Source organism: Terrapene carolina, unplaced genomic scaffold (assembly GCF_002925995.2).
Source record: "Terrapene carolina triunguis isolate 2854851 unplaced genomic scaffold, T_m_triunguis-2.0 Scaffold103, whole genome shotgun sequence".
Classification (NCBI taxonomy): Eukaryota; Metazoa; Chordata; order Testudines; family Emydidae; genus Terrapene; species Terrapene triunguis.
In genome coordinates, this window is record NW_020664454.1 from 4,819,208 (window position 1) to 4,840,179 (window position 20,972).

Consider the following 20,972-nt stretch of genomic DNA (forward strand, 5'->3'; position numbering starts at 1 on the left):
CTGGCCTTAGTTATGTCTGTGCAACCTCATTTTTAACCAAGATAGCGTACACTGGGTTAAAACCTTGTAGTCTGATATTTAGAGGTGCTGAGTGTTGTCATTAATATCAGTGGCACTTATGGGTGCTCCACCTCACTGAAAATTGCCTCCGGTTCATAAATACACTGCGGTTAAGCAAGCTACAGCCTTCTCACTAAACTGTTTAAAACCTCCCAAAAAACCCTAGGTATTGAGGGTTTGAAATTATTTTTGGAATGGGCTTCTCCTACCGCACTAGATGGATTATAGGTGCATTTAAAGAGGGGGAGGAGGAATGGGAATTGAAAAGGTGTTCTTGTTGTGTGTGGGGCTGCCAGGAACTAGGGGCTGGCTGGGTTAAAGTTTGTTGGCTTTTTAGACAATATGGTCTCCCCTCATTCCTTCTAACACCCTGTTATTACATTATTTTTAACCTGCAAATTTCATTGTGATTCTTCTCAATCTTCCTTGAAAATGAAATGTGAAAGTATGTATTTAAATAATAAGATAGTGTCTGTTCTAGGGTTACCATATTTAAAAATTAAAAAAAGAGGACACTCCACGGGGCCCTGGCCCCGCCCCAACTCCACCCCTTCCCCGCCCCCTCCCCTGAGCGCCCGCATTCCCCCTCCTCCCTCCCAGCCACGTGAAACAGCTGCCTGAGCGCTACCGGCTTCGGGCAGCCCCCAGACCTCCGGACCCTGCACCCCCGGCCGGGCACTTCCCCTCCCGGGCTCCGGCGGCGGCGGCTGCTGCATGCTGCTCCCTGACTCCTCAGCTCTGTAAGAGCCGAGCTGCCCGAGCGCTACTGGCTTCGGACAGCCCCCATGCCTCTGGACTCTGCGCCCCTGGAGCGGAAGTGCCCAGCCGGCGGCGCAGGGTCCGGAGGCATGGGGGCTGCCCGAAGCCGGTAGCGCTCGGGCAGCTTGACTCTTACAGAGTCAGGGAGCACAGCAGCAGTCGCTGGAGCCCACTCTAAGGTAAGCCAGGGATGCCGGAAGCTGGGAGTATTTTTCCCGGACATGTTTGGCTTTTTGGAAATTCCCCCCGGACGGGGGTTTGATTACCAAACAGCCGCACATGTCCGGGAAAAACCGGACATATGGTAACCCTAGTCTGTTCAGACAATACATTCGTGTGAATGCATGCCACTGGAGTACAGGTGAACGGGCGAGAGTATGTGGCCCCAGAGCAGCAGCTCCATGGTTGGTATTGCAGCCTCAGGATGCTATTCCTCACAGTCAATTTGCTGGCCCCCTGGAGAGTATGTCTGTAGACCCAGGGGCGGCTCTAGCTTTTTTGCTGCCCCAAGCACGGCAGGCAGGCTGCCTTCGGCGGCATGCCTGCGGGAGGTCCGCTGGTCCCGCGGCTTCAGCGTACCCGCTGCCGAATTGCCGCAGAATCCGCAGGACCGGCGGACCTCCCGCAGGCATGCCGCCGAAGGCTGCTTGACTGCCCCCATCACAGGGACCGGCAGGGCGCCCCCCACGGCTTGCCGCCCCAGGCACGCGCTTGGAGCGCTGGTGTCTGGAGCCGCCGCTGTGTAGACCTATGAAGTCACAGTCTCCCTGGATTTATTCCCCTCCCCCATATCTCAGCTGTATCCCTGAAGGCCACTCATTGGGCACAAGGATCGCTCATGAGGCAAAGCTCTATCCAGAATAGGCTTTGCTGACCACCCCTTTCTGCAGTGGAACTGTACTGGTTTTGTTAGGTCAAAATCTTGTATAGCTGAAGATAGCAGGAGCAGAATTTGACCCTTCATTTTTGTCCCCACTCTTGCCCCCAATATGCAAGTTTCAGATACGAGCATTTAGGGCACATAGTAGTATAGCATGCTGACATGCTGTCTATTTGCAGGGTGATGAATATGCAGTTGAACTGAGAGGCAAACTTTTTTTCAATCCTGATTCAAAGAGCAAGCTGAGAGCTGCTTGCACTGAGGTCAGAGCTCATGCCAGGACCTGCTGGCTCAAAGGCATGGATCTAATTTTCTAAAGAAAATGTGTGCATAGGAAAATACTGCTTTTCAAAAAGTGAAAAAGCCTGCATATAAATGTTGGGAAGGATTTGTTCAACACCTTTTTTAAATGGGAAAGAAAGAGAGAAATTGCTTCAGCTCAAAGCTGAATGAACCTAAAATTGCATGCAAAAGGACAGATTCCCAACCCAAAAAGCTCATAGGCAATATAAACGCACAAAAGACCTAAAAGTAAACTCAGAACTGTTATTGGACTGTCTCAGGAGTATAAAAGAACCAGCTGGAACTACAGCATAATATATCTCATGGTTTAACATCTGGATCCTGTAGTTAAAATAGAAAATATTGCAGTAAATATCAGCAGATTATCTTTTTTTATTTGTCTCATGCTATTACTGAACATCATTGCACTAGCAACGCTGTAGCTGACAAAGCACTTTGATTCTAAGCCTCTATTTTAAGGTGCTTATAACTACAGAAAAATAGTGGTGCTTTCGGCTGAAACGTCGCCTGTCTGTTCTCAGCTGAGATGAGGATTTATTTTGAAAGTTTGAGAAAATTCCATTTGGTTGTGTTTGGGATCTGAATGTAAATAAATAAATACGTTTTTCATCAGTTAAACTCTTAAGTAATATATCAGATGCGTATGTGTGTGCGCACGCGCACATGGTTATATTTTGCCAAAGTGGTCTGTTTTTTTTTCTTTTTTATAAAAAATTAAATTTGGTATGGAATTAGTATCTCCAGCTCCAAACATGAAAGATCATCTGTCAAGCCCCAAAATTTTATGAGATTTAAATACTGTAAATTAATTTGGAGTCTTTATCTGCCTTCTGGTTATTGAGCCTTTTGGGTGCATTTGAGTCATGTTTTCTGGTTTTTCTCCACAACTAGGAGGGCTAGAAACTTACTACTTTTCTTTTAAATGAAAGAGGAAATGCTGTCATATTAAAGTGGGTCCAGGAGTTGGAATGTCAAGAAAAACACTAAATATTGTGATAAAATCACAAGAGTTGGCAACACTGCTTAGCTCCTAATGACAATAGCACATTTAAAGGAACTGTGAATTAATTCTTGGGGATGCATTATGTGCTGCCTCCAGCTGGTACAGGGCACCAAGGGGAATTCTCCTCTAGCTAGAAATTACATTTTTTTTTAATTTCTTAGTGGAACAAAAATGTAGAAAATTGTTTCCAGTCAAAGAAAACTTTTTGTTCCTTTTGAGGTTTTTAATTTTTTTAATATAAAATTTACAGTCCAAAAATGAAATGTTTTAACGTGAAAAGTCAAAACATTTTCTTTTGACGTTTCTGATTTTTTTCTCTTTTTAAAAACTGAAACGATTCAGCAAAATCAGCTCAAATTTGTGAACCATTTCAGTTGCCCTGAATCTGCATTTTTCGGCAAAAAAACTATTCATGCTTAAAATTTGGCTCAGCTTTATGTAAGAGGACAGTTGGCCCCTTACTAAAACTTTGTGAGTTTGTTTGGTTGGCCCTTTCCCCATGCCAAGAGAGAGGGGAGGGGCCAAGGAGGAGTCAGCATCCTGGGACAGACAGGGCTGCTGGCCAATCAGAGACCTCCAAGACCAGAGCCAATGGGAAGTAGCCAGCATCCCAAGTCAGTCTAATTGATGAGTCAGGGCCAGTCAGGGAGCGCCAGCTCAAGTCCCGGTCTCCATTTGCACTGGGGGGCAAAAGAGACAGCGAGAGCAGCCACAGGTGGCGTGAGGAGTTGTGGCCAAAAGCCAGGAGCAGAAGAGCTGGGTGAGAGGCTGGAGGGGAGCTGCCTAAAGACTTAACAACTGGTGTGAGAGAGCCGGTGTGCGGGGTGACTGTCAGTACACAAAGCAGAAAATATTCCGTGAAGAGGTGTCAGACCCAGCCAGGCCAGACCCTGTGGAGGGAAGAGAACAACAGCACCAGAGACGAGGTGGGGAGACCTGTAGAGGTGTCCTGGGGAATCTAAGACAGGCTGTAAGGGACCGTGAAACAGTCACAGAGATCCCATCCAAAGAGAGTGAGTGGAGCAGTCAGGAGTGATCCAATCTGTGGGAGTCCGGTAACTAGGGTTGCCAACTTTGGTTGTCTCTATTCTTGGAGGTTTCATCACATGACATAATTTTTAATTAAAGATTCATCTTTAATTCCTGGAGACTCCAGGACAGTCCTGGAGGGTTGTCAACCCTACCAGTAACCCCTCCCCGCCCATGCTGCCCCGAGACTAGCCATACAGGGAGCGGTGACTAGCACTGGCCTGACAGCCCCTGAGTCCAGGGAGAAGGCAGCCAGTCCTGTGGGGTAACTGCAGCTGGTTCTGCGAAGGCTTGTCCAGTCCTGAGGCATAGACCTGCGTGAGTGGTGCACAGCCCTGGACAAAGGTGTCGCCCCCCCCCCCGCCCCTTGCAGCAGGCAGGGGAGTCCTAAGCTCAGATGAGGACAGGTTTTTCTTTTCTTTTCTCTTGTTTTCTCCTTTGCAGTTGATCCTTAACGATGGGTGGGGTGAGGGAGTTGAACACTTCTCCCTCCGGTAAGTACTCAGCCTGTGCATTCACTCTCTTGAGAGGTGGGTCTTCACTCGCACAAGCCTACTGGGGAACATCATCAAGTGACCTTTTGAACCTGGGTCTCTGTTGTAGGGGAAGATTTGGGGCTTACAGAAAAAGAGAAAAAAGGGGGGTATGAACACTGCTGCGTTAATTTGTGTGGAACTTTGAATGACATTATAACCTAGTGGGTGGTGCATTATCCTCAACACACACCTCTTCTACCACTCAGTCTGAAAAGCCAAGGTTCACCACCAACAGACTGTTATTGTTTAAAGTGTTTTGGGGTGTGTGTATGTATGTGTGTGTATATATATAGAATAAATACTTTTGTGTATTTTAAAACCTTTCAACTGCTTAGTATATTTTGAAACCTGTTAATACATTTTCTCCCATTTTTAGGCTGTTCCTGAGAAAAATAAATGTTTTGTTTGATTTGGTATTTTCTGTGTGTGCCCTTTTTAACAGTCTAGTTCAAGATAAAGCTGTTATCCAGTTAGATTCCCCATAATTCATATATCCCTATCTAGTAATTGGGTGGGAGCACTCCACCTCACAGATGGACCTGATATGGGTAAGAGGAGCAACTGGACATACTGTGTTGAGAGGGCGTGGCAATTTGGAACCTCCTTCACCATAGTCTCCAATGTTCAGGCTCAGTCCCAGGTCTCGTGAGCAGCTATGGTGTCCAAGGGGGAGGGTATTTGGTAATTGCATTGCAGCCTTAAACCCAATCCAAGAGTGTTCTGAGGTCGCAGCAGGCAAGGCCCTGCTTGCATAGTAGCCTCGCTGGGTAGAGAAGGACATCACCTGGAGTTACTAGTGTCCCACCCATTCCCACAGGCAAGGAACCATGCCCAGCCTGTTCTTCTGGGTAACTCTGGGGATGGTGAGAGACAGGTTGCTTTCTTGTCCCACCGAGATAAGTTAGTGGGGGGAAGGGTCTCATTTTAAAATACCTCTGCCCCAACCTTGTTACATTTTGGCATCACAAATAGGAGTGGACTAGACCCTCTCTTAGTCTGTAGAGACTTTTAAGTCTCGGCTAGTTGCTCAGTCTCAGTAGGGAATGGTGGCACTTGAGTGAAGACCATGGAAGAGATACGTGAACAGTTAAAAGAGCTCCAGAATAAACTGAGCGAGCAGGAGTCCAAGTACCAAGAGCCGGCCATGTTCTTGCAACAGGCCCTAGAAAAGCAGAGAGATGCCATGTACCTGGCCAGAACCCTTATTGAGAAGCAGTCAACACAGCCAGCTGTATTATATATACCCTGCGATCACCTGATCCCTGATTTCACCAGACATCCCATCAAACCGGGAGTTGTCAAAGAGGAAGAGTGGGTAGCTGCTGCCAAAGTGGCCCTGAGGATCTTGCAAGTTCCAGCAGAGGTTCAGGTTGAGTTAGTCAAACATTTTATCATAGCCAAAATCATGCTAGAGCCCTGGTTCACTCCTCCACATCTGAGAGTGGCCAGGAGGATCTAAGACTGGACAGTCTGAGCGAGACAGATCTGACTCCTGGCCACATGACAGGAGCAGTTATTTCAACTCATAACAGCACAGAGCAGTAGGGCAGTGAATGTGAGGGAGGGAGCTCCCATGTCAAAAGATCAAAGTGAATGGTGGACTTCTTGCATGGATGAACAGGGAAGGTATATTTGTGATTTCTGTGAGGAGCTAGGGCATACAGCTTGGGAGAACCAGGGTTCTCAAGGGGAGGCTCCAACCAAGACTCTTCCATCTAAAACAGCCTGACCACCATGGGAGATCAGATGGCTGCTGTTGGGCAAGAAAGTTTACTGGAAATTACTCTGACCGAGAGTTTAAGGAGAAAGTGTTTGGCAACTGTCTGGTTGTAGAATTGAGACAGGCAAAGTGCCTACCCTTTGTTTATTGGACACAGGTTCAGAGGTTACCATCATTTCAGCTGCACTTTTGGGATTGTATACACCGATGAAGAATGTGAATTTTGTAAGGTTAACTGCAGCTAATGGACTAAGAATCCCCATACTTGGATGCCTTGATGTGCCAATAACGCTGTTGGGACAGGCTTTCCCAAACAAAAGTATGTTTGTCATCAAGGATGCAATTACCACAAACCCAAGGGAGAGACTGATCCCCAGCATTGTAGGAATGAACATCCTCAAAGCGCTAACTGGACTCATGCCTCTCTTCAGATGGTTTGCCTTCACTCAGGATGGGAAGGCAATGATGGCCCTGGTCCAAGCCAAGATCGAATGTCAAGTAAATCAGTCAAATGAGGAGGGGAGAGTGGGAATTCTGCAGGGGTTAGCAAGAAGCCTGTTATTATTCCACCACTTAGTGAGAGACTGTTGGAAGGACAGCGTTGTGCCTTGTCAAAGCAGGAACAGGGCTCTGTTCTAATGGAAGGGTCCCATGCAACAGATTTGCCCAAAGGAGTATATGTGGCCAATACTTTGGCCTGAAGTAAGGATGGACAGATTCCACTAAGAGTGTTAAATGGTAATGAACGGAGCATCCTACTTCATCCAAGGGTTCACAGTGCTGAGGTCTACTTGCCAGCTACAGTAGTCCCAGTGGGAAAGGCCATGCTCAGTGAAATCAGGTATTATACATCCACAAGGTTGAAGGTATGACATCTCCAGGCTCAACCAGTGGTAATCAGCAATGGGAAGTTCCAGTACAGATTGACCAGGAGGACCTGACTGAAGAACAGGTACAGCAACTGGTCAAGTTATTGGAAAAACTTAAGGATGCCTTTCTTCTCCAGAGATGACACCGATTTTGGGCATACCAACACAGTCACTGACCGAATCCTCCTGGAGAAAACCGAACCAATTAAACAGAAACACAGGAGGGTGTCCCTAGCTGTCTTCCAGGAATTCAACTGACATGTGCAAGATCTGGTCTTCCCAGGCATCCACAAAGAAAGAGATGGTCCATGGGCTTTGCCTGAGTGATAGTGGCGAAGAAAGATGGAGGTGTCTCTTTCTTCTGTGATTATACATGATTGATCCAGGTGACCCAAAAGGATGTGTATCTTCTTCCGAAAGTCAGAGTTTCTGGATCTTTTGGGAAGGGCCAAAATCTTTAGCCCTCACCTCTGGGTATTTCCAGGTGGCACTGGATCTGGAAGACAGAGAGAAGACTGCTGTCATTACCCCATTTGGGCTGTTTGAGGGGAAATCTACTTAGGATACACACACCACCTTACACACACAAACTAATTTAAGCCTCATAAACACCCCGGTGATGTAGATATTTTTACCCCTCTTTTACAAATGGTCCAAGATCACGCAGCAAATCAATTTAATCTATCCATCTTTATACCACGGTCGTTATCCTGACATCTGACCTCCTAGAAATAGGATTGAAGAGGCCTGGCTCCCAGCCGACTACTCTAACCTAATCATCCAGTGAAGTGGGTTTTAGCCCACGAAAGCTTATGCCCAAATAAATTTGTTAGTCTCTAAGGTGCCACAAGTACTCCTCGTTCTTTTTGCTGATACAGACTAACACGGCTACCGCTCTGAAATCTATATTGCTGATTCACATCAACTATCATCTTTCTATTGTTACTTGCTAGACTAAAATCTTTTATTAGGATCTGTACAAAATGCTAAAAAGACCATATAACAAGATGCTCTAACCTGAATTTTGTGTTTTCTGCTTTGGCAGTTTGCTTATGATAGAAATAAACTTGGATTGAGACTGTTCTTTTATGTTGTATAATGTTGCTCTGAGCTTTTAAATAGCTGCCATATTCCATCCTAGTGGTAACTGCACTTCAGTGTTGGATTAACAGATCCCTATATATATCCCTTACATCGGTTTATCTAGGAATATAAAGTGCTTTGCATGTAAATAATTATTCTAATTCAAGAACCTCAGAGTGTATTATTAATAAAACAAATGTTTATATTGTAGCAATAATGATTTCATCATTTGCACTCAGTGCATAGTCCTGACAATGCATTGGAGCTGTTGAATTTTATTCGCGGTCAACTTCCAGTATTTATTTGCTACTAAAGAAATGGAAGTTGGGAGGAGATACGTTATGGAGTTGCCTATATTTTTGCACCCCCGTGCATTTCGTGCTTTTCCTTCAAAGTAACAGGATCAAGAAAAAAATCAAACTGACTGGCATTTTAATTTGTGTGCAGACAAATGAAGATGTTTGAGCTAGATAAAAGATATCTGTAAGACATAGGCACAGTGAACCTAATCCTCCTTTTTTCAGTGTACATCTTTGTGTAGTTTTTCTCTTTTGCAGGCACTGGCTTGTAAATGTCACAGAAGGGAAACCTGACCCGTACAGTGATAAGCAGGGGAAGATATGTTTGTGAAGCAAGCAGCCCTGTTTCAACCCCAAATATTGTTTGGCTGGCTGAATAGGGCAACGGCTGCTAATCTCTTGCTGTGATCTCAAAGCAGCTAAGAAAAGGAAAATCATTTATTTTAACTCCTTATAAGCGGGGGTGTTAATCACAGTATCTTGATCTGATTCCACTTTGGGTAATTACATTCTGCTGACCAAAAACAATGCCTTGCTGGGTCAGTTTTTCACTTCTTGACCTAAATTGTTGTGTAGAGTTGCTGAGTGATGTTAATCAATTGCTGTTTTTCACTCCAGAAATGGCTGCATTTGAGTGGTGAGTGGGGTGAAGTGAGTCTAGGGTCTTTTTTTCCCTATATGAGTTTTGTTTGTAAGGTGCTTTTGGATCCTTTGGGAGGAAAGGCAGTATATAAACGTAGGACTTTATTATTATTTGTAGTAGTACAAGTTTGCCCCAGGGCCATTCAAAGCATCAGTTATAGAAAACAGAGTTAACAATAAAGGGAGGAAGGGAGTTTAAAGCCTTGTGCCCATCTGCTGACTAACCATGTTTTGTAAAACCTCTTAGGGCTTGTCTGCACTTTAAACACTACAGCAGCACAGATGCTGTGCTGCAGCTGCGCCACTGTAGCATTTCAAGTGTAGACACTACCTAAGCCGATGAGAGGTGTTCTCCTGTCGGCATAGGTAATCCACCTCCCTGAGAGGCGGTGGCTAGGTCGACGGAAGAATTCTTCAGTTGACTTAGCACTGTCTACATGGGGACTTCGGTTCGCTTAACTATGTTGCTCAGGGAGGTGGATTTTTCACACTCCAGAGCAAGATAGTTAAGCCGACCCAATTTTCGCATAGACCAGGCCTTAGGCTTTGGCTATACTAGAAGTTATTTCCTAAAATGTCCTACTGGCGCAGGTCCACCCTTGGTAGCAATGCTGGGAGTACTAATCTAGATGGAGCTGCATGTGGTTGTGTGGTCTAACCCTGCACAGAGCAGGTCTACAAAACAGGGTGGCTGAAACACTGGCACGCCACTGGCACTGTCTCTACACTAGGCCTCCCACCTTTACTATCACTATTGGAGCTGAAGTGATGGTAGCCAGAGTTGGGGAAACTTTAAGGAAAAAATCCTAGCATAGATAAGGCCTTACAGTAAAATCATTTTTTCCTCTGGAATAATTTTTCTCCAAGTTGCTAATATAACATATATTGCAACTAGCTGATTACAGTTAACAGGGTTTCATTATATCGTGAGTTCACTCAAGTAGGTTCCAATGGCTCATGGTCAATGGGAATACTAGGTAATGAGAGAGAAATAACATGGTTAATTCTGTCTCTTGACCTGGAATGTTTTAATGAGAGCTAAACTCTAGGGTTAATTTGCTCCTGCCAGCAGGTGAAATGAGAGAGAACTAAGCTTCACAAGCATTTCGTGATGTCATATCTCCTCCATAGTAACCAGTGACTCATCTTGCTCTCCTGTTTAATTCTATTTTTGGATGCCAGCAGGAACAATAGGATCAATGCTCATCAACATTATTACTTTTACCGTTAATTTCTTAGTGATTCATAGGGCAGCCTGAGCTCTCTTCTCTCACCGCCTAATATTCTCAAAACTTCCTTTTGTCTCAGAAGTGACTTTTGCTTAGCCTCTTTCTTGATGCCTTTAACGCAGAGTATCCTTTTCAAAGGAAAACAATTATATAAATCTTATCCCATCATCCACCATGCTGAAGTGCAGAAACTTCTTGAGTGGAACACTGCAACTATTTAACAATGTACACCAACACTACACAACAGTTAAGACAAAGAAAAGAATTAAAAAATCATATTGAATTAAAACTACAGAGGGAATTTAGGTGGAATGAGTTAAAATCCCTATGTAAGTGCTAATATGTATAAGAAGATAATATACTACATATAGGGTAATGGCCACCATGTGATAAATTGCACAAATAAAATACTTGTTGGGAAGACTATGTAATGACAGCCATCCCAAATTCATGCTGATAAAATCTGTATATAACCCTATGAAATATAATGTGTGTGGTGGTGGTGGTGGTGGTGTTGTCAGTAGCTACCACTGTGGTGCTTTGCTCTTGTTCGATGAGAACAGTCGGCTGCGTGCGTGTTCCCTCTGTGTGCTGCCCCAGCTCTGTGCAGATAGCTGACACAACAGACCCTGAGAGAACCCAGAAAGACCACAGACTCTAGTAAGGTACGAAGGAACCTGAGCCAGGTTTATTGTCAAACGAAGCACAGTAATAGTTTCCCGTAGACTCTACAAGACATACTACGAATTTGTGCCCCCCTGGCAATGGACCGGCTGAGTCAGTGGCGGGACTTTCCACTGCCCCCTAGGCCAGACAAAGATGCGCACTCCGGGACCTACTTTTATACAGTTTACAGGACAGATTACTCATCCCTACTGATGTATTAAGGTACAGCCCCTTGGCTCATTAGGGTGCTGTCTCCCTCTTTGATCATGTTGTTTCAGACAAACAGATCTATCCATCATGCTGTCCATTTGACCCTGTCTTTAAGATCCACCTGCCTGTTCCTTGTTATGTCTATGGAGTGTCCTTGTATCGGGCTGTCCAGGTGTCATCTTGGCACAAGTTCTTCTTATTAGCGCTTATGTGTGAATGCACCTGCTTCTAACAACCCTCTTCTCGCCAACTTCTGTGAGTGAGGCCTGCCTCTGGCTCACAGCCCAGCTTTTGCTTAGCAATGCCTGGAAGTACTTTGGTTCAGGCTTCAGGCCTCAGACTGGGCCTCTGACACAAGAGCTTATGTTTCAGGGCCTCATCTTACTACGTGTGTGTGTGTGTGTGTGTGTGTGTGTGTGTGTGTGCATATATATATATATGTACACACACATACCCATAGTACAGAGGTACATTTAAGTGTGTTAGGACCTTTAATTCTTTCCAATATGTTTAAAAATTTAAATTTGTTTTTTTTTAAATGTGTGTTTGGGTATATAAAATATAATACAATATAACAGTGGCTCTCAAACTTTTTTACCTTTCACATAGCAAGCCTCTGAGTGCGACTCCCCCCCCTTATAAATTTAAAACACTTTTTTATATATTTAACACCATTATAAATGCTGGAGGCAAAGCAGCAAAGTGGAGGTTGACAGCTCGCGACCCCCCCCATGTAATCACCTCATGATCCCCTGCGGGGTTCCGACCCCTAGTTTGAGAACCCCTGCAATATAATATAAAGGACTGCCATAAAGAGCCACCAAGTCCCTGCAGCTCAGCCAACTACTTTACTCTTTTAATGAAGAAGATGGAAGGTCTGCAGGGATCAAATCAGCATCAGCAAAGAAACAAGGTTAAAAGCACGTAGTTCCAGGGTGGTAGTGTTAAGTGGGGAAGACTAATGGCGGTGGATCTCCTACAGCCAATAGCCCCCTCCCCCCCCAAAATCTGGCATTCACAGTTAAAGATAATTTTTCCTGGGAAAAGGAAAAAAATACTTGGCCCAAGATGATTTTCAATCCCTGAACTTCAGCAGCACAGTGGGACAAGACACAGCTTAAATTTCCAGCAGTGGAGTTGTCATGGTTCCTCATTCCATAACTTTATGGAGGACATTCATTTCAAGATGCGACCTCAGAGAGTCTGATGGAGGAGACCCCCCTATTAACGTGGCTGGACCAAGTCACCATGTCTGTGTGAATATAGTTGGGTCAAATTCAGATTTTGTATAAGCCGATGAAATTTCACAGATGTCAACAGAGTTGCCTCTGCTTACAGCAGGTCTGAATTTGGCCCATTGTGCTTGAATATAAGGACACCAAGTAAGTAGGGTCCCAGAACCTCATAAGTAGTGACTCTCTAAGCCAGCCAGTTGTTTCTGTTTGGGTATAGGTATGGAATCGCCAAAGGGCTCACCCTTTTTCACAAACTCAGTTTGCCTACCTTGCAAGGAGAAGGGGCTGAGGGAACTCTTCTGGGAATCAAATTATGATTTCAAGGAGTCAGATGTTTCTCAACAGATGCTTAGATGTCAAATAACTTGTCACTCCTGGCATCACTGGGCCATATGATCCGTTATCCTGTCTCCAACAACAGCACCATTGAAAGGAAGGTATAAAAAGCCATATTATAAATCTCACAGTTGGGTGGGGGAGGGCAGAAATCTCTTCATCCTAACTGGAGATCACTGATGTCGTGATGCAGCGGTGACTGTTGTTGCTGTTTTGTTGTGTATTCAGCACCAACAGTGTGCTTTGCGCTAAGACACAGTCAGTCACTGCCCCAAATCTCTTACCGTCTAAGACAGACACAGAGTAAACAGAATGCGCTGGAAAACCCAGAGGAGGGAAGAACTAGGATTTTTGTTCTAAAAATATATTTTATATCATTGACTCAAGGCAGAAGTGCGTCATTGTGAGGGATCCAAATGAAGAGAAATCAGTGAGTTAGTGGACTGGAAATGTAAACATTTGTGACTGTATCCAAGCAGTTGAACTGCAGATCAATCTTTTATTCATATAGATGTCTGATTTTACCACCAAGCTGTTTGTCACATGCTCTGGGACAAAAGTGGTATGTGATGTGTGCTTAGATTAGATTGACCCTGATTCCGATGAGAAATTGCACTTTTCTTTTAAATTCTTTGTGGTCACAAATAGCTGTCAAAAGAACAACATCAATGAGAATCCTGACTTTCAAACCTGAATAAAAAAGCATGAAATTGGGGCCTAAAATCTTAAGCATGATGACCCTTTTAAATGTTGTCCTTGGCTTTCTATTTCTGTTAATGCAGGTTTAAAAAATTCTGGATATGCTAATGTTATCATGAATAGTTAAGAATTGGATCATTTGAGTAGTTGGGCATCTGACACAAGTACTCCATGCAAACGCATTTGGGTGTTGGGTCTTTCCCTGTGACTCATGCTCAACTTTTGATGGCTCAGGTATTGTAAGAGCTTTCATATTTTTGTCCGAAGGTCCCATGTAACAGGGTTTTTTGTTTATTCTTTTGCATATAGCAAACTTAGTTGAATGTCAAGGGGAGGTACATGTGTTATCGCAAGAGAACCCAGACACTGGGTTAGTTATTAGCCCTAATGTACCTTGCTAAGATACTTCTTTGCCTAGTTATAAAAAGCTATCTTATTCTTAGTCAGGGACAGCCAAACAGGCTTCTGGACACTGAAGGTTCAGGCAGTTCTTCCCAGGCTGTTAATTAGAACTACGACATCATTTGTGCTGATCTCTGCCTGTACCTCATGTACTTGCTTCCCTGGTCTTTTAATCAGCTTAGTTATATTCTGTCTAAAGGTCTTGCAGGCAACTCAAAAAAGCCATCAGTATTCTTTATTTCCCCCCTTCATTAGAAGACTCTCCCAAACAATAAACTTAGGTGCTTAGTTACATATAAGGGCTTGCTGTGTTTTAAACTCAGGGTGGGGTGGGGAACTGCTACAAACGCAGAATAAAGAAATCCAATTATGATAGCTACTGCACTGCATGCAGTATCTTGGGGGCCATTGTATTAGATTTATGAATGGTTTATGTATGATTGTGTTCTACTCCATGGGGGAAGGTTACCAGTGGGGGGTGATTAAGGTGAGTCACTGAGGTCATGTCTACCCTACAGCCACTACAGTGGCACAGCTGCAGCGCTGTAGTGTAGGTATGTCCTACATCGACAGAAGGGTTTTTTCCATCAATGTAGTTAATGTATCTCTCTGGGAGGTGGTAATTAGGTCGACAGAAGAATTCTCCTGTCTGTCGACCTACCTGCATCTATGCTAGGGGTTGGTTAGTTCGACCTAACTATAGCATGCAGTATTTTTCACAGCCCTGAGTGACATAGCTAGGTCGATATAATTTTAAGTATAGTCTAAGGCTGAGACTGAACAACTCTAGAGAGGAACTACCTCTTGGAGTGGTGTGTATATATTGGTTCAAGCTGGGTTTTCCAGAGACAAAGAAAGGGCTTTTGGTCTAAAAGGATGAGCTTGAACTGACACAGGACCTTCTTTCTGATCCCTTCTGTACAAGGGGGGGCCCCAACCCTTGCAGAAGAGGTGGAAAGACTTTGGCCTACTAGAGCCTCGTAAAATGGATGGGTATCTCCTGGTAAGCTTTTAGCATGTGTATAGGGACTTTTATTGTTTTCTCTGTAATGCTTTTACCTTAAGAATAAACATACTGGCTTAGAAAGAGGTGTGTGGTAACTTGTAACTGCTGGCAATACACTGTTCATAGCCCTTGGAGAGAGAGCAAAGCACAGGCACTGGCCTTTTTAGGCAGACTGGCTTGGTGGGGATATCACAGTATTAGGCAGGGAACTGTGCAGTCAGGAGGGAGAGAGACCATTGAAAGAAGCATGCAGTGTAGACGTACCCTTAAGGAGAGAGAAGGATCCTCTGGTGTAGAAAGCTGTAGCTTTCTCTACCGAGGAGATATTTCTGGGCTAGGGCTGTAGATATTCCCATGGACTGCATGGCTCCATGGTTGTGGTGGAAGGCCAAACCCTATCAGGAAGCTGCAAGGAACTTGTTTACATGAGCCTTCCTCCTCCAGAGAACTCCCTATAACACCCTGGTGAAGAATACCAGTGTTTACTGTGAAAGCGGGGGAAAAAAACATTAAGGCTTGCTTGCTAGGCAGCCAGCATCTTAGCCCTTCATGAGCAGATGCAAGCACTACGGCTGTGTATATTGAAATTATGGGAAGTGAGACTTGAAATACGTCAGGTCTGATTCTGATCTCACTTATAACAGTTATACACGGGTGTAACTCCATTGAACTCAGTGGAGCGCTTCCTGATTTAAACCAGTGCTGATGAAATTAGAATCAGGCCCTACATCTCTGGAGGAGTTTTGTACAGGGGGATTTATTTGCCTTAAACTATATTCTGCAAAGACTCTTTCAACCAGTCTCTGAATTTTTCTGCTGAAGCTGCAGGGTTGATAAAGCCCTTTTAGGGTACATCTACATTTCACTAAAAGACCTGTGGCACCGAGTCTCAGAGCCCAGGTCAGCTGACTTGGGCTTGCAAGGCTTGGGCTGCGGGGATAAAAATTGCAGCGTAGACATTCAGGCTCAGGCTGGAGCCTGGGCTCTGAGACCCTCCCTCCTTGTGGAGAGTTGGAGCTCAGCCTCCTTTCTGAGCCCAAACATCTGCACTGCAGCTTTGTAGCCTTGCAATCTGAGTCCCGGGAGCCCAAGTCAGCTGACCTGGCCCAGCTGTGGCCATGCCGCGGGCCTTGCAGTGTAGACATATCCTTAGACATGTTTCTCCAAGACTAAGGGGAGGAAACTTTGCTAATCATGTTTTAAACCAGTGGCATGAAAGACCTTTTTTAAAAGCTGGAGTGTGGAGGCTGAGCACCACCATCCATTTAAGAACTGCTTATCCATAAGAGTAACTGCAGCAATCAATGTATTACACTGAGCGTGTGCCTTGAAGATAAGGCTCTGGTCTCCCTACAGCTATTTCAGAGCATCTGTTTGCTGAAAGATGGATGAAATACATTTGTGCAAATGATCCATAATACCTCCCAAACGGAAGATATTTTAATTACTTGAGTACTGTACCTGCTTCATGGAGCAGATCCAAAGGAATGGAATGTTTAGTAGGTTGGTAATTATAGACCTTTTCACCTCTAGGAGCTAGGTTAAATCTAGGCCACCTCAGTAATGAGTAAAAGTTGTTACACTCACCTAATAGGCATCAAATGGTATTGCTGCCTGCAGTGACTCAAGGGTGTGAGTACCAACTTCAGGGCAGACTTTTAGGAAACAGGGCACAAACCCCAAACTGGCTGTGAGTTCTGTATTTAGATTTCACCAATGAATTATCAAGTGTAAACTCGTCAGGCACTATAACGGGGGGGAGGGATAGCTCAGTGGTTTGAGCATTGGCCTGCTAAACCCAGGGTTGTGAGTTCAATCCTTGAGGGGGCCACTTATGGATGTGGGGCAAAAATCAGTACTTGGTCCTGCTAGTGAAGGCAGGGGGCTGGACTCAATGACCTTTCAGGGTCCCTTCCAGCTCTATGAGATAGGTATATCTTTATAAGCCTTAACATCGAGTAACAGACAGTCCCCTTTGGTACCCTGGTCTATCTTATCACTCAGATAAGTTTATTTTTGTGATAGATGGTCCTTTACACCAAGAATGACAGCAATATTCAGGTTACTCCCAGTTCCAAAGGACCAGTCACTAACCCCAGGTCCATTGCACCTTAGATATCACCATGACCGAATACGCCCCTGTATTCATACCCTACATACTACTTTAATAATCTTTGTACAAAACATGCCTTGTAAGGTATCATTTTGAAACCTGTAATTTGCTAGTCAGTATTGTCCTGGTAAAATATGTGTGGCAACATTCTGTGTGAAGTTATAAGATTATCCTGTATGATGTTATTAACACATTTCCAAATGCCACAACCCTACCCAGGCAGAAGTCAGGTTTATACTAAAAAAAAGAAGGAATGTGTGTTTTGCCTTAATTTGCATTGAAGCAGTAAACAGAGTCATCAAGCAGGGAGGGCAAACAAAGGAGGTTCAAACAGGTGAAAAAAACCAGCAGGGAATATCCTTCTACATAGTCTCTTTGTCTCCTAGTTTTCAGCTGGAAATGTTTTTCAAGAGGGGGACTGAAACTATAAAAAAGGAGAGACAGTCACTCCAAGACACCCCCCCTCCCTGCCCATCACATTCACTGCATCTGAAGAGATAAAGGAAGCAGCTGTTAGAAAAAAGGTTCCCCACCCCCTGGTCTATCAGAGGCCACTGATCCACAGAAAAAAAATCGGTCGTGGGCCACACACAGCCCCACGGGGGGGCACGGAGTCTCAGGGCTTCTGGGGCCAGAAATTAGGGGTTCAGGGTGCGGGAAGGGGCTCTGGGCTGGGGCAGAGGGTTGGGGATCTGTTGTGGGTCTGGAGATGAGAGATTTGGGGTACAGGAGGGGGCTCCAGGCTGGGGCCAAGGGCTTTGGAGTGCGGGAGGGGGTTCCGACCTGGGGCAGGAGATTCGGGGTGCGGGCTCTGGCTGGACACTGCTTACTTCAGGCAGCTCCTGGTTGGCGGCACAGTAGGGCTAAGGCAGGCTACCTGCCTGCTGGAGCTCCGTGCTGCTCCCAGAAGCCTCTGCATGTTTGGCCCCTAGGCGGAGGGGCAAGGGGGCTTTGCATGATGTGTGCTGTCAGCGCCCACAGGCGCCACCCCCACAGCTCCCATTGGCTGAAGTTCCTGGCTATGGGAGCTACGGAGCCAGCGCTGGGGGCGGGGGCAGTGTGCGGCACTTCCCTGATCACCCCTGCTCCTAAGGGCCACAGGGACATGCCGGTCGCTGCCGGGAGCTGCGCGGAGCTGACCGGACTTCTGGCAACCTGGCGAGCATAAAACATAAAGATTCCAAGTTCCTTTTGTTGGGGGGCTTTTATCCCCCTCATGCCATGTGCTCAGAGATGCAAATTCAGCTAATGGGAGCAGTCCACTTGCCTGAGTCATCTTCACAGGGAGGAAAGCAGAATAACAAAAGTCTTTTGTCCTCTTGTTGCAATACATAGGAAATTCCAGTTGCAATGTCCAACAGTAGTATGTCTGGTATTGATGGACCTTTCCTTTTGGGAAGAGCATAATACTTACTCTTGAAGGTCAGCCCTTCACACTAATTAGTCTCTCTCTCCTGTCTTGTGATTTACGCAGTCACAGAGGTTCACAATACAACCACTTAAATATTACCTTACAATATGGCTACCGATGTTATAAGTGAGATTAATGCATGCAGCAACTCGTGACCATTCAGTAAAGTCTAAACACAGACTTATAATTCTAATACTAACACACAGGTGAGCCAGACTGACTATGGCTATGTACTTGTGAGTATTCAGTTGAGACATGGGGACCTTGGCATGAGCTGCCACCTGGTCTGCCAGTGTCACAGATGGCCTATGTGAAATGGTTTCCTGTAGCCATGTGTCAGCATAAAACTCACCAATATTTCATATCCACATTGGCAGTCCCAGCAGATAGGCCAAAAATTGAATGGACATGGAGACTGAGGGTTTGTCTACACATGAAATTATTCTTGAATAGGTATTCTGGAATAACTATTCCTGAATAAATCCATATGTACATAAATTAGTTTAAATCACTTTGGAAGTGGATTGAGCTAAACCAGAAAAAGGCACTTTTATTTTAGAATAAAAGTACACTGCTGGAGTTATTCTGGAAGTTATTTCATTTGAGCGCTTAACTATGGGGGGACACTGCGCAAAATTAATCCAAAGTAACTTTTAAAGTGGATCAGTTAACCATATTAAATGCCTTCAAAATTCCTGGGTGGATACTCGTCTTTACTTTGTGAATTAAACTAATCTGAATGAAAGCCGCTTGAATTCTGAATGACAGTATCCATACATCAAAGGGGTAGCCGTGTTAGTCTGACATGCATCCGACGAAGTGGGTATTCACCCACGAAAGCTTATGCTCCAATACGTCTGTTAGTCTATAAGGTGCCACAGGACTCTTTGTCGCTTTTTACAGTATCCATACAGGAATTTAATGCTATTTGCCTAATTCACACCTTCAGTTAATTCAGATTAATTTTCCTGAATGTCCCTGTGTAGACAAGCCCTAAAATTCACATTTTACTTTCATCTGGAATAAGTTTAATGTATAGACAAACCCTGAGCTACTGTCTCCACCTCAAGGTAGCCCCTCCAGACAGGGGCTTGTCTACATAGTGGGGTAATGTCCTCTATTGGGGTGTGATTTCTAAAGCGCATTAATGTGCTGTGCATTAACTGATCCATGTAGACCCTACTGGTGCGCACTAAAGGTTTCCTAGTGTGTTTTCACATAGTACTGTTTTAAACAGCACTTTCACAAAAGGCACTTGCAGCATCCACTCTGTGGCTAAACCAAAGATTTCACTCTTTCATCAGTGCTAAATTCTTATACACTCTTTACACAGAATAGCCCTTAACTGCTGTTCCATTTCCATCTGCGTGGAAGTGTTGACATTCAGTGAACTCTGCCACATTCTGCTGCTGCACAGAGTGTGTGGCAGGGAACAGCAATTAAAGGGTTGACATTTTCCCTTATTTTTTTAACAGGACACGTGTCAAAACACAATGATCAGAACATACTTAATGCAGAAACATAATTAATACTAAAATATGAACAGAAATCAATTACTGCAATGGGAACTGTTGAGTACTCAGCATTTTTGAAAATCAGAACACTGATTTAGTTGCCTAAATATGGGTGTAGGACCCTAACTTTTAGATCTTATTTCTGAGACCCTGGGCCACAAAGCCTAACCACTTCCATTTTTTTATTTAGGATACTGCTGGACAAGAGAGATACAGGACTATCACTACAGCCTATTATCGAGGCGCTATGGGGTTCATCCTGATGTATGATATCACCAGTGAAGAGTCGTTTAATGCAGTGCAGGACTGGTATGGAACAAATGATTGTTATCCCTCTTTTTTATTTTTTAAGCCAGTTATCTCTTCACCAATGCTTGTGGACTGTTTCATGTGGGTTGGGAGTAATTTCCTTACCCCCCTGCAGTTGCTTTGTATTACTATGTTCTTCATCATTCATTTGAAATTCAGAAGAAATGTTTCACTATGGAATTGCGCTTGAGAAAAAGTTGCACAATTCCACTAGCTAGTTCCTTTAGGGTTTAAAAAAATTTTTTTATAACAGATTTTATTTCCAGTGGTGGATTTTTAAAGCTCTTGTTCACAGCAAAAAAAATATATATACGGTAATACACAACGCTTATGGGTTATTAAGGTTCTTCCCTATAGAGCCACTACAACCCAGTAAAATGCTGGTTTTACAGGCCAGTTGGACACAGCCAATCATTATTATAACCTGGGTAAAATCTAAAGAAGAGGGGTAAAATTTTCAAAAGCACCTATTCCCATTTTCAAATGTGATTTAGGCATTTAAGAGCCTAATCACTTTTGAAAATGGAACTTGGGATCCTCTGTGACATAGGAGGTTTTGAAAACTTTAGCTGAGGTTTTCCAATTAACCTTTACGAACTCTATGGAAAAGGTTAATTGGTCTTATCAATTTTCAGCTGTGGTGCCTGGTTCAGTTCCAT

General features: G+C 44.4%; 1 protein-coding gene across 1 annotated transcript in view; it reads left to right on the plus strand.

The window, feature by feature from the left end:
* The window catches only part of LOC112104320 (ras-related protein Rab-3B), a 125,207-nt gene that overhangs the window by 71,798 nt on the left and 32,437 nt on the right, over positions 1-20,972 (plus strand). The window contains exon 3 of the mRNA XM_026651829.1: positions 20,195-20,313. Coding sequence (XP_026507614.1) covers positions 20,195-20,313 — 119 coding nt within the window. The remainder of the gene's footprint in view (positions 1-20,194; positions 20,314-20,972) is intronic.